General features: G+C 34.4%; 1 protein-coding gene across 1 annotated transcript in view; it reads right to left on the minus strand.

Moving 5' to 3' along the window:
• Positions 1-12,468, minus strand: part of Ano3 (anoctamin 3) — a 228,023-nt gene that overhangs the window by 153,234 nt on the left and 62,321 nt on the right. Inside the window, exons 2-3 of the mRNA XM_041679064.1 lie at positions 7,561-7,755; positions 5,781-5,852 (exon numbers count right to left, since the gene is read on the minus strand). Of these exons, the coding sequence (XP_041534998.1) occupies positions 5,781-5,852; positions 7,561-7,755 (267 nt within the window). The remainder of the gene's footprint in view (positions 1-5,780; positions 5,853-7,560; positions 7,756-12,468) is intronic.

Consider the following 12,468-nt stretch of genomic DNA (forward strand, 5'->3'; position numbering starts at 1 on the left):
TTAAGCTTGGTCTCTTTGTAGGGCCTCTAGCAGTGGGATGAACACCTGTGTCTGGTGCACGAGCTGGATTTTTGGAATCTTTTCCTGATGGTGGGATTTCTCACTCAGCCTTGATACAGTAGGGAGGAGCTCAACTTGATATGCCAGGCTTCATTGACTTTCCATGAGAGACCTTATTCTTTCTGCGGAGTGACTGGGGTGGGGGTAGAAAGGAGGTTCGGGAGGTAATGATAGAAAAGGAGAAAGGGGAAACTATGGTCAGTATGTAAAATAAATAAAAATTTAAAAGAAAAGGAAAAAACAAACGAACAAACAGATAAAGTTGTACCAAGAATACCTGTTAATTGAACAAGTTTGGCAAATAACCTTAAACATTTACAATAACTGCAATGTCATCACCAAAAATGGAGTTTTAAGAATAATTCTCTTATCTCTGTAACCCTTAATTAGGTTGGAAATATTAGTAGGAAGTTCTTTCTTATATCATAGTTGATATTAAATGCTACTGGGAAGTTAATTCAATTCAGAGAAGATAAAAACACTAATAGAATTTGGTAGAGTTAATGTCAATTTAAGGAAAGCAAAATTACCATATACTCGTTTGGCCATATTACACTAAGAAATAAAAATGACTACTCAGTCAGCCTGAACTACTGAGCTTGTAGAAAACAAATAAATGCCTTAACTTTATAATGAGAGCCCTTATTAAGGATATTATAACCTGATGATATAAATGTATGTTTTGAGTTGCTGAAGCCAAATATACTGGTTTTAATGAGATACGTTTATTTTATTTCTAAGCTAACTGGCTTTACTGTGTCTCAGCATAAGCAAACATAACTATCTTAATAGTCACATCCTTTTCATTTTTCAATTTTAGTGAGAATCCCAAAACAAATTGTTTCAAAATCATCATTTTGTTGAATGATTTATTTGAGTGTATCTGTGAATAAATGAATAATATGATTGAATTATGCTCTTGGACAGATGTGCACACTTGTGTGTGTGCATGTGTGTGTGTTATTAGTACAGATTACAACGACATTTTGGCTTTAGGAGATGCTTCATGGACCCTCCTTCTTTAAGTTGCTTTTTATCACAATAGTTATCATAGTAGCTGGAGAAGTAACTAGAACATAAGTTCTGCAGGTAGTTTAAGCTCTAATGAAAAAAATATGGTCTTCCTTCAGGCCTCTTCCATTGAGCAAGAACAAGATATCAGTCCTCAAGGCAACACTGTTTATACACAGTTATACCGCAGACTTAATATTCTCATGGATAGTGCCAAATAATTCACTGTAAAAGAAATAGTCATTACCCAGATGTACTTGTTTGGTTCTCAGTACTTGGAAATTCCACTTCAACAACTTCAGAAGCACTGGTGCTCTGCACTCTGAAGGTAAATGCAGAAAATAAGACTGCTTGCATTTGAAGGTGAACATGCATTGCTAACATGCTCATGTATATTTAATTGCATTGAATGCTTCTTATTTCAATTCATTTAACCTTTAAAAGTTAATAAAAAACACCGTACTGTAGAGATACAAGTGACTTTCTTTTCAGTTATTTGACAGTTTGTTTTTATACTTTTTCTCTTTTTCATTGATTTTTTTCATTTATTTTTATTGAGCTCTATGTTTTTCTTTGCTCCCCTCCCTGCTTCTCCTTTCCTCCTTACTCTCCTACCAACAAGATCCCCATGCTCCCAGGAGATCTTGTCTTTTTCTACTTCCCATGTAGATTAGATCTATGTAAGTCTCTCTTAGTGTCCTTATTGTTGTCTAAGTTCTCTAGGATTGTGATTTGTGTGCTGGTTTTCTTTGCTTTATGTTTTAAAACCACTTATGAGTGAGTACATGTGATAATTGTCTTTCTGAGTCTAGGTTACCTCACTCAAAATAATGTTTTCTGGTTCCATCCATTTTCCTGCAAAATTCAAAATGTCATTATTTTCTTTTTCTGCTGTGTAGTACTCCATTGTGTAAATGTACCACATTTTCCTTATCCATTCTTCAGTCAAGGGGCACTTAGGTTGTTTCCAGATTCTGGCTATGTGGAGACACAGAACTGGCTTAGAGTGCACGCTGCTCCTTGGACAGATGAGAAGAAGTTGGGAAACGGTTGCTTGGCAAACCAAGTATAGATGAAAGCAAACTTTCTCTGCCCATTTCCCAAACATTCTGTCAGAATCTGTACCCTGGATAAGGAAGTGGCCTTTGAGCTCAGTTCTTCATGCTCTACCAGTTACAAAGGAGTGCTTTGCTTCTGTATACATATTGCCTTGTTTCTATGGACTTCTTTTCACTTTTAACTATTATTAATTGAGGTATTGTTTCTTGCGAGGAGAGGCAAGAGTTTCTCATGATCATGTATGTGAGTAAAGAGGGTTTCAGAGTTGAGGTAATGCTTATTAGTCTGTATAAAAGGCCATACAAAATAAAGTTTGTTATGCAGTTGTTCATACTCTGCATCCCCTGTGTCCTGATTTGTGCAAGACCCTTACCCAGGGACCCCAATGCACTATGCGTTGACATGGCTATGACAAACAATGCTACTATGAACATAGTTGAACACATGTACTTGTGGCAAAATTGAGTATCCTTTGTATATATACCCAAAAGTAGTCTTACTGGGTCTTGAGGAAGGTTGTTTCCTAATTTTCTGAGAAATCATCCACAATGATAGCCAAAGGGGCTGTACCAGCTTGCATTCCCACCGGCAATGCAGTAGTGTTCCCTTTTCCCCACAACCTCCCCTGTATAAGTTGTCATCAGTGTTTTTGAACTTGGCCATTCTTACAGGTGTAAGATAGAATCTCAGAGTTGTTTTGATTTGCATTTCTCTGATGACTAAAGATGTTGAACATTTTTTTTAAAGTGTCTTTCAGCCACTTTAGATTCCTCTGTTGAGAGTTCTCTGTTTAGGTCTGCACACCATTTTTTATTGGATTATTTGTTCTTTGGATGACCAATTTCTTGAGTTCTTTGTATATTTTGAGATCAGATCTCTGTCTGAAGTTGGTTATTTCCCATTCTGTAAGTTGTTTTGTCTTGTTGACTGCGTCCTTTGCTTTACAGAAGCTTTTCAGTTTCAGGAGGTCTCATTTATTGTTTCTCTCAGAGTCTATGCTGCTGACATTATATTTAGGAACTGGTCCTGTGCCAATATGTTCAAGTGTATTTCCCACTTTTTCTTCCATAAGGTTCAGTGTGGCTGGCTTTATGTTGAGGTCTTTGATCCATTTGGACTTGAGTTTTGTGCATGGTGATTGATATGGGTCTATTTTCATTCTTCTACATGTTGATATCAAGTTATGCCAGCATCATTTGTTAAATATGCTTGCTTTTTACCATTTGATATTTTTTGCTTTTTTGTCAAAAATCAGGCATTCAAAGGTGTGTGGATTAATATTCAAGTCCTCTATTCAGTTCCATTGGTCTTCCTGTCTGTTCTTATGCCAATACCAGGCTGTTTTTAGTACTATAGCACTATAGCTCTGTAGTAGAGTTATACTGTTCATTTCATATTTGCTCTCTTAATTCATCTCAGATACATAACTACTTTCATATCCACCTAACTTTGTGTTTTATTTTTCCTTGCCAAGACCAATTTTTGTTGCTAAAACATCCTTACATGTGTGGTCTTCTGTTAGAGAGTGGTTGACTTGCTAAGGGATACAATGTTGGAGAAGACTTGTCTTTTCCTCTACAGCAGGAAGACAATGTCTCCCTGGCTAGTCACTGAATTCCATGCCAAACTCCCATCTCCAACTTGGGTTTTGATCTGGTTTGGCATTTCAGGTTTTGTCTGTGTTGTCATAACTACTGTGAGTTATGTCTGCAACTTTCTTGCTGTATCCTGTAGACACTGTTTCTTTGTAGTTACCCACCTCTTCATGTTTTTATCATTTTCTTTCCCCTTTTCCACCATGATCCTTGATCTGCTGGAAGAGGGGATGCAGTATATATATTTAGTAATGACTGAGAACTCTGAAATCTTTTTTTCTCCACATCTTGGCCAGTTGTGAGCCTGCATGTTAATCACCATCTACTGCAAAGAGAACCTTTTCGAAGAAAAGTGATAAAAGAATGTTTTAACTAGGAGCTACATCCACATGGATTATGTGGGTGTTTCACATTATTATAATCACATAGATATTAGCAAATTTTCTTATAATGGCAGTTTTCCATTTAAATATGGTTTGTCAAAATTGAAATGAGTTGATTAACTATAGTTTTTTTCTTTCCTTTTAATGTCAGTCTTGCAATGAGCTCAAATTAGCTTGAGGGCTGTAGTCTGTTACAGCACACTGAATACTGGAGTTACAGACTTAGATTATATACTCAAATCTGTGTGTGTATGTATATGTGCACACACATATGGGTGCACGTGCACTTATAATTTTATGGAAGTTTTATCCTGTTTTAAAAAAACATGAATGGATATTGAAAGACTGACAATTTTCAAAATATCAGGTGTTCAGTTGCTAGGCTGGACAAGTAGAAAGATATCAATAAAATAAACATCTGATGAATTGAGTCCCACCAACACTATTTCTTACAATCTACCATGTATCAAAAAAATTGGTAAATTTGGAAAAGCAATTTTCAAAAATAAGATCTGTAGAATTGTAATGAGAGTGTTTGACCCTGGCATAATTGTTAAAGTATTGAGTGGAACTAAATTATTGAAAATTTAATGAAAACTTCACTTACTGTGTTGAACAAAGGAAACCAAGTATTTTCATGTTGTTTTGTTTTCCGAAAATAAGCGAATGAAGATCATGCTACAAAATGAGATACAGTAGCAGAGAATTTGCTTTTGCTCTGATTAAATGTTTCTTTTGATGATTTATGTGAAATTAACCAGACAGTGTTTTAATTAGGAAATAAATATGCTAGTCCTGTTTTTATGCCACACAGGTTATAAAGGTCTTATTAAAAACATGATTAATTTGTAGTTCTCAGAATGTTGTCACAACAACATTCAAGGGACTGGATATATTGAAATGTCTTGACAATGCCTTAAAAATTAGGACAAGATAAAAATATTGGATTAGACATTTTTAATCTTGGCCACTTTTTGTTTATCCAGAAAATATGGATATTCATGCCACCCCCTAGATAAATTAAATCTGATCATGTGTTACTGATAAGATCAGAGACTTTCAAAAGCTTCCAGGAGTCTATAATCTGTCCACATTTAATACATAGACAATGAAGAGACACCATCAGTATTTTCATAAAGAAAACTCATGATCAGTTTGTTAGTTATGAATAGATTCATTTTGAACTTTATAGGAAAAATATACAAATATATATTTTATTCACATATATATGTGTATATAAATTATCTATATATTTGTGGATAAAATATATATACACATATATATATGTGAATAAAATATATATATATTTTATCCACTAATGGAGAAACAAGACATATCTTTCAACTTTTATTGGCATGAAAAATATTCAGTGGCAAAATTTAGTACATTTCATCATATCAATATAAATGTACTCATTTGTATAAAATAGAAAATTTTCATAAGAAGTTAAAATTAAAATTCACTTACTTTTTGTTATAATATTATTCACTACAGTCTTATACCTTTTGAGTTTTAAATTGCATAATAAATCAATTAATTATAAAATTCATATTTTTATATTCACTACTCAAGTTTTAAAGAGCAAAAGTAAAACATTTATACAAAATTGTTCTAGGTTTGAAGAATATTCCTTATTTTTGGAGAGAGAAAAATATATTAAAAATTAACTCACCCAAGCAAAACTCACTGAAGTCAGCAAAGGAACATTTGAGGGTAGAATCTTTTTTACTCTCTTCAGAACTAACTGAAAAACAAAAACACTTTGTGATTTGGGGAAGTAAATACATAACTATAAAAATTACTATAATATCCAACTTCAAAATGATATTCAATTACATAGAAATGTTTTAAGTTGATATATTGAGATGCAAATTTTATTTAAATCATAGTTAAAACTAACTTTCAACTAAACCCCTGTTGCATTTTAACATGTTCATTCTCTTGAACAATTAACACTATCGTAAATGACTAAATTGACTGTATCATTGAAAAGAAAACATTAGTATTTCTAAGTGACCCTGGAGAAGGAATTAAAGGGACTCTTAATGGCATACATTTGCAAAAGAAAATCATCAAGAGGAGAATGGTAAAATATAAACACCTAATGGATGACAGAGCATGATTCGATTTTATGAACACAAGTTGTCTAAAGGCATATAATGTTCTTACATAGATGAATGTGTGAAAAAGAGTTTCTCTGCCCCAAATTTCTTCAATATGGCATCTTTTTGGTAAAACCTGTACATTTCAACCCTGTTATGTTGTCAATACCACTTCATGCTCAGGAATCAACTCTACTGTATTGGCATCACTATGAATTAAAACAGTTTGTTTCTTATTTTTAAATATATTAATTCCATAACAAATGTATTCATTGTGAAATTACATTCCTGAAATCCATTTATCATGGCCCTCCCATCTCCCTCTTTTCCCTTTCTGCCTCTTACTGATCCTTTGATTATTCTCTAATAGTCTGGCCTTGACCTTGCTTTCTTGACCTGTCCCCCACACCCTAGATTCAAAGCATGTTTTATTTCCCCCAGAGTCTGGAATTTTTCACTTCACACGATCATCTCCAATTCTATTTTTTAATGTGCAGTGATAAGCAGTTTTCTTTTTCTTGATGGATAATATTCCATTGTGAATATAGGTCGTATTTTGTTTATCCATCCATTATGAGTTTATACGACATTATGAGTTTCTATGGTGTCAGTTACTTAATGACAGGAAGTACTATATCTCAGTTTCTATTCTAATGAGTCAGCCAATCTATACTTTTATTTCAGAATTTAGATCATTTCTGTTTAGCATTATAATTTAAAAGTATGTACTAATTGCTCGTATTTTGGGGTGTGTTTGTGATTATTCCTGTATGTTTAAGACAACATGTAAATTTTCTTTCTCTTTTATTTGTGTTGAAGAACTGATAATTTATTAAATAAATACTTGATATTTTTCATTATTACTGTTCAATTATCTGTTTTTACTAGCAAGATTTAATCTGTCCTGAGACTTTGTGCTTATGTACAGATTTCTTATTTTTTATGTAGAATCTTTTTCAGTATTTCCTGGTGGTGTTTTTAAAAGGAAATAGAATTCTTTATTGCTGACAGATTACTTAATACAATCTGTAAATTATTGCCTGGGATGGTCTAACAACAGGGATATAAAATAGGGGCTATACGAGCTGGCTTTATCTTTCATTTTACACACCCTATTTAAAGGTCAGATTCCCATGGGGAGGCAACCTGTAAAGCAAGACAGAAATAAACACATATCTAGCCAACAGGAAAGGCCTGTTGACCCATATAGTGTACTGATCTCCTACTTTTGGCAGACTCATCCCTAAAGAGTTATTAGCCAAATGTAGCAAAGCGTAAAGGAAACAATTATTAAAATGCCTTACTTAAAAAAAAAAAACTTAACAGAAGATAATTTGAACTATCACTCACCATGCTCAGGTTTATCAGTAGAAAGAAATGTTACAGAAGTTGGAGCCTGAGATTCACTCTCAGTAGACTGGAAGAGTGAAGCAGATTGGCTCAAGCTTTTTGAGTGAGCATAGCTATGGGCCAGGCAAGGCAGGGATCTCCGAGATGGTTTCAATGAAGCTTCTGTTGTTATCTCACTTTTGCTTATGTTCATACCTATAAATACAAAATGCTGACTATTAGTAATGAAATTTATGCATCAGAGACCGACAAATAAGTTTTATAATGGTTGTCCATGGAATATACTCTTAAGATAAAGAAAACTCTAGATTTGAGAAATGAGTTGGTTTTATTTTATTTTATTTTTTTGTCAAGGTAAAAAGCACATAGATATGGCAATAAGTAGGTTTTCATCTAGTTGAACTTTCACCATTTTTAAAGGTTCTATAATGAAAGAAACTGGACAAATATTAATGAAATTATGATTGTAGTTATTAGGATTGTCAGTGAGTAACGTTAATAGTTTAGGTTTGCAAACAGAAAAATAAACAAAACCCAACACATCCTAATTAGTGTTATTGAAAAGACCTCATATTTGTATTTCATATAAAATACACATGAATTAAACAGTCATCTAGAAGCTGGAAAAATATAACATAGAATAGTATATTTGACTATTTTACTATTGTAAAATTGACCAGTGAGCAAGAGTTAAGAGAGAGTATTACTGTACCACTACAATAATCTCTTCCTTCATGGAGAGAGCCTGATCTGTTAGCACTAAAAATAACTTAACAGAATTTTTCTTTTTAAAATTTGCATTTTCCAGATGGATAAGGTTTTTGAAAATTTAATTAAAATTTAATTAAACATTCTGTATACAGTATATTTGGTTAAACCCCTTCAACTCCTCCCAGAACCTGCCCACCTTCTTACCAACCCAAATATGCTTGTTTGCTTACTTACTTCCTACTTTCCTTCCTTCTCTTTTCTTTCTTTCTTTTTTCTCTCCCTATCCCTCCCTCTCTCATTCTATTCTTCTTTCTTTCTTACCCCCATCTCTTCCTTTCTCTCAAAAGAAAACTACATGGATAAACCTTCAAGTACAGATATTACCTGATGATGCGTTTGATATTTTAATGCAAACAAAACATGAAAATAAATGCATGTGGGAAAGAATTGTGAACTGATTGAAAGAACTTACATCCAATCTCTTAACTTCCTAGGATTTTGTATTGACAATGAAGGAAACATTTATTTTTGGGAGGAATACTCTAAGCTACCATTAAAAATCCCACCTGCTCCCTCCAATTGAGGGCCAAAAGATATTTTAAAGACTAAGATCAAGAAATAACAGAAAAAAACTTATTCAAATAATTTTGACGTCTCAGAATAATTGGTGTTATAGATTAGTTTGCTTAAGAACCTCCAGAACAGAGTACTAAGTAATTATTTTCTCTAGGGCTTTTTTTCAGAGCTGTCTATTATAAATAAAAAAGAACATAAGTAAACAAACAAATGTTCTTTGGGGAAAACTAAGCGGAATGTACAGATAGAAGTAGGGATAGCTAAGAATAAGAAGGCTGGACACATAAAGCTTCTATGAACATAGCTGAGCAAGTGTTCTTGTGGCATGACTGAGCGTCATTTGAGTATATGCCCAAGAGCGGTATTGCTGGGTCTCGAGGTAGATTGAGTCCTAATTTTCTGAGAAAATGCCATACTGATTTTCATGGAGACCCTACAAGTTTGCACTACCACCAGCAATGGAGGAATGCTTCCAATGTTCCACATATTCTCGATCATAGGTTGTCACTTGTATTTTTGACCTTAGCCATTCTGACAGGTGTAAGATGGAATCTCAGAGTCATTTTGATTTGGGTTTCCCTGATGTCTAAGAATGTTGAACATTTCTTTAAGTGTATTTCAGCCACCTCAGATTCTTCTGGTGAGAATTCTCTGTACCCTATTTTAAATTGGATTATTATTTTTCTGATATCTAACTTCTTGAATTCTTTATATACATTAGAAATCAGTCTTCTGTCAGATGTGTGGATGGTAAAGATTTTTTTCCAACTCTGGAGGCTGCTGTTTTGTCCTATTAGCAGTGACCTAGTGTCCTTTGCCTTCCAAAAGCTTTTAGTTCCATAGGTACTATTTTTTAATTGTTGATCTTAGTGTCTGCACAATTGGTGTTCTTTTCAGGAAGTTGCCTCCTGTGCCAATGAAGTCAAGGATATTCCACACTTTCTCTTCTATTAAATTCAGTTGGATTTATGTTCAGTTCTTTGGTCCACTTGAACATGAGTTTTGTTCAGGGTGATAGATAGGGATTGATTTGCATTCTTCTACATGCAGACCTTCAGTTACATCATTACAACAACCAATTGTTGAAGATGCTTTCTTTTTTTCATTATATAATTTTGGTTTCTTTTTCAAAAATCTGATGTCCATAGGTGTGTAAATTTACATCTGGGTTTTTGATTCGGTTCCAAATATCTACCTGTATGTTTTTATGCCAATACTATGTGGGTTTTGTTACTATAAGTCTGTAGTAGAGATTGAAATCTGGAATGGTGACACCTCTGGAAGTTCTTTTATTGTACAGGATTCTTTTAGCTACCCTGAGTTTTATTGTTGTTATTTTCCCATATGAAGTTGAATATTTTTCTTCTAAAATCTGTAAAGAATTGTTTGGGGATTTTAATTGAGATTGTGTTGAATCTGTAGATTGCTTTTGGTAAGATGGCCATTTTTAGTATGTTAATCTTATGGATCCATGAGCATGGGGATCTTTCCATCTTCTGATATCGTCTCCAATTTATTTTTCACAGACTTGAAGTTCTTATCATACAGGTCAATTCACTTACTTAGATAGAGTTACACTAAGATATTTTATATTATTTATGGCTATTGTAAAGGGTGTTCATTCCCTGATTTCTGTCTCAGCCCTTTACCATTTATATGTAGAGTGGCTTTATTTATTTATTTTACACCCTGGCAGTAGTTTCCCCTCTCTCCTCTCCTCCTTGTCCTCCCCCCACTTCCCCTCTGTTCCCACCCCCAATCCACCCCTCTTGTGTTTGTGTTCATGAAAGGGCAGGTCTCACACTGATATCAACAAAATATGTCACATTAAGTTGTACGTCCCCATGTATTAAGGTTGGGTAATGTGAACCAGTAAAAGGAGTGCCACAAGAGACCCAAACTACCTAACTGTAACATACATACAACGTGTCTAGGTCAGTTCCATGTAGACACCCTGGTTATGGACTCTATCTGCTTTTTTATGAGTTTATTATTTAGCTTTCTCTTTTCAAGCATGGAGCGTATTGCATGAGGATTGGACTCATGTTTGTCTAGTTAATAAACATACACAGTTTGAGTACCTGACATTATGTCATCACACATAGTATCCAAATGAATTCTTAGTCATTCAGCAATGGACAAGATAGAGAAAGTTCTTTGATACTATTAAGACTAAGACCTCACTCAAATGAGCATGACCAATTCACTCTGCAATATTCTGAAACCTAAGTTACTATAATCTGCTTTCTGGAACTCTGCTTTAAGTTTAAAAGCTCTTTTAGTTTAAATATTAATTTCACAATTTAAATAAGACACTAACATTACCATTCTACAAATATTGAGCTAGGGAGTAACTTGAATTACTTAGGATGTCCTCAAACAACTGGCTCTTAAGTGTTTTGATTCTTTGTATCATTTTCTTTGTTTCTATTTCATTAATTTCTGATCTGAGTTTTACTATTTTTCCCAAATACTGGATCTGAGTGACAGCCCTCCCAGCCCCCACCACCATTAATTTTCTAATACTGATGGATTTATCTGAGAAATTAACATAGAGATCCCCATTGTTTATGAGTTACTGTGAAACAAAGACTCTCTTTACTCTGCCTAGAAACTGAAAACAACAGAGAAGTCAGAGAAAAGTTGATAGCACAGATTTTTTTCATTAAGTTTTAATTTAGTCAAGTTTGTAAGTAAATTAGATGTAGTTCATAATCAATATCGTTATTACTTTGGATCGTGTAATAATTTGTCCATCTTCATTTCCTCTTTTTTTCAATTTTCACTATCTTGAAATTTTCCAGTTATCTTACAAATGGGCCCCTAGCACTGAGAAAGGATTGTTCTTTTAGGCAGCAAGGTTATGGAATGTCCTGGGCTTCTGTAACTTTAATAGGTTGTAACTATTCAAGTAATAGGATGTTTTTCTCTGAGAATAATCACTCCATTCCTCACTATGGATGTGAAACTCTCCAGGACAGCACACTAGGGTTTTTGGGGACACAGGTGAGCCTGTTCTAGGGTGAGGGCAGTGGAGTTGACTCTGCCCCCACCCTTTAACACACACAGTTTATCTTCTAGGCTTCGGCTGGCTCCACTCCATTTGATGTGGGATTCTTCTCTGTATGCTGTGAATAACGTTGGTTAATAAAGAAACTGCTTTGAGCCTATAGCAGAGCAGGACAGAACAGAGGTAGGCAGGGAAAACTATACTGAATGCTGGGGAAAAGAGAAAGGAGTCAGGGAGAAGTCATGTATCCCAGCTGGAGATAGATGCTGGAATTTATTTGGTAAGTCACAGCCTGTGGCAATACACAGATTAAGGGAGATGCGTTAATTTAAGACATGAGTTAGTCAGAAATATGCTTAAGCTATTGGCCAAACAGTATTGCAAATAATATGGTTTCTGAGTGATTATTTCGGGGCTGAGAAACTGGGAACAAACACGCAGCCTCTTACAACATCTACTACTGCTACTGTTTTAGGTATTCTTCCTATGGTGCTGACATCTCCAAAAGGCTTGGGTCCTTTGCTGCATTGGGCTGCACTTTCAGCAATATCCTCACATAGGCTCTCTGCATGGTCCCAATCCATGACTTCTTTGCATGACCCCTTCAGTCC

This window comes from Microtus oregoni, unplaced genomic scaffold, assembly GCF_018167655.1.
Source record: "Microtus oregoni isolate MIOR12 unplaced genomic scaffold, Mior012 000031F_ref0000149, whole genome shotgun sequence".
NCBI lineage: Eukaryota > Metazoa > Chordata > Mammalia > Rodentia > Cricetidae > Microtus > Microtus oregoni.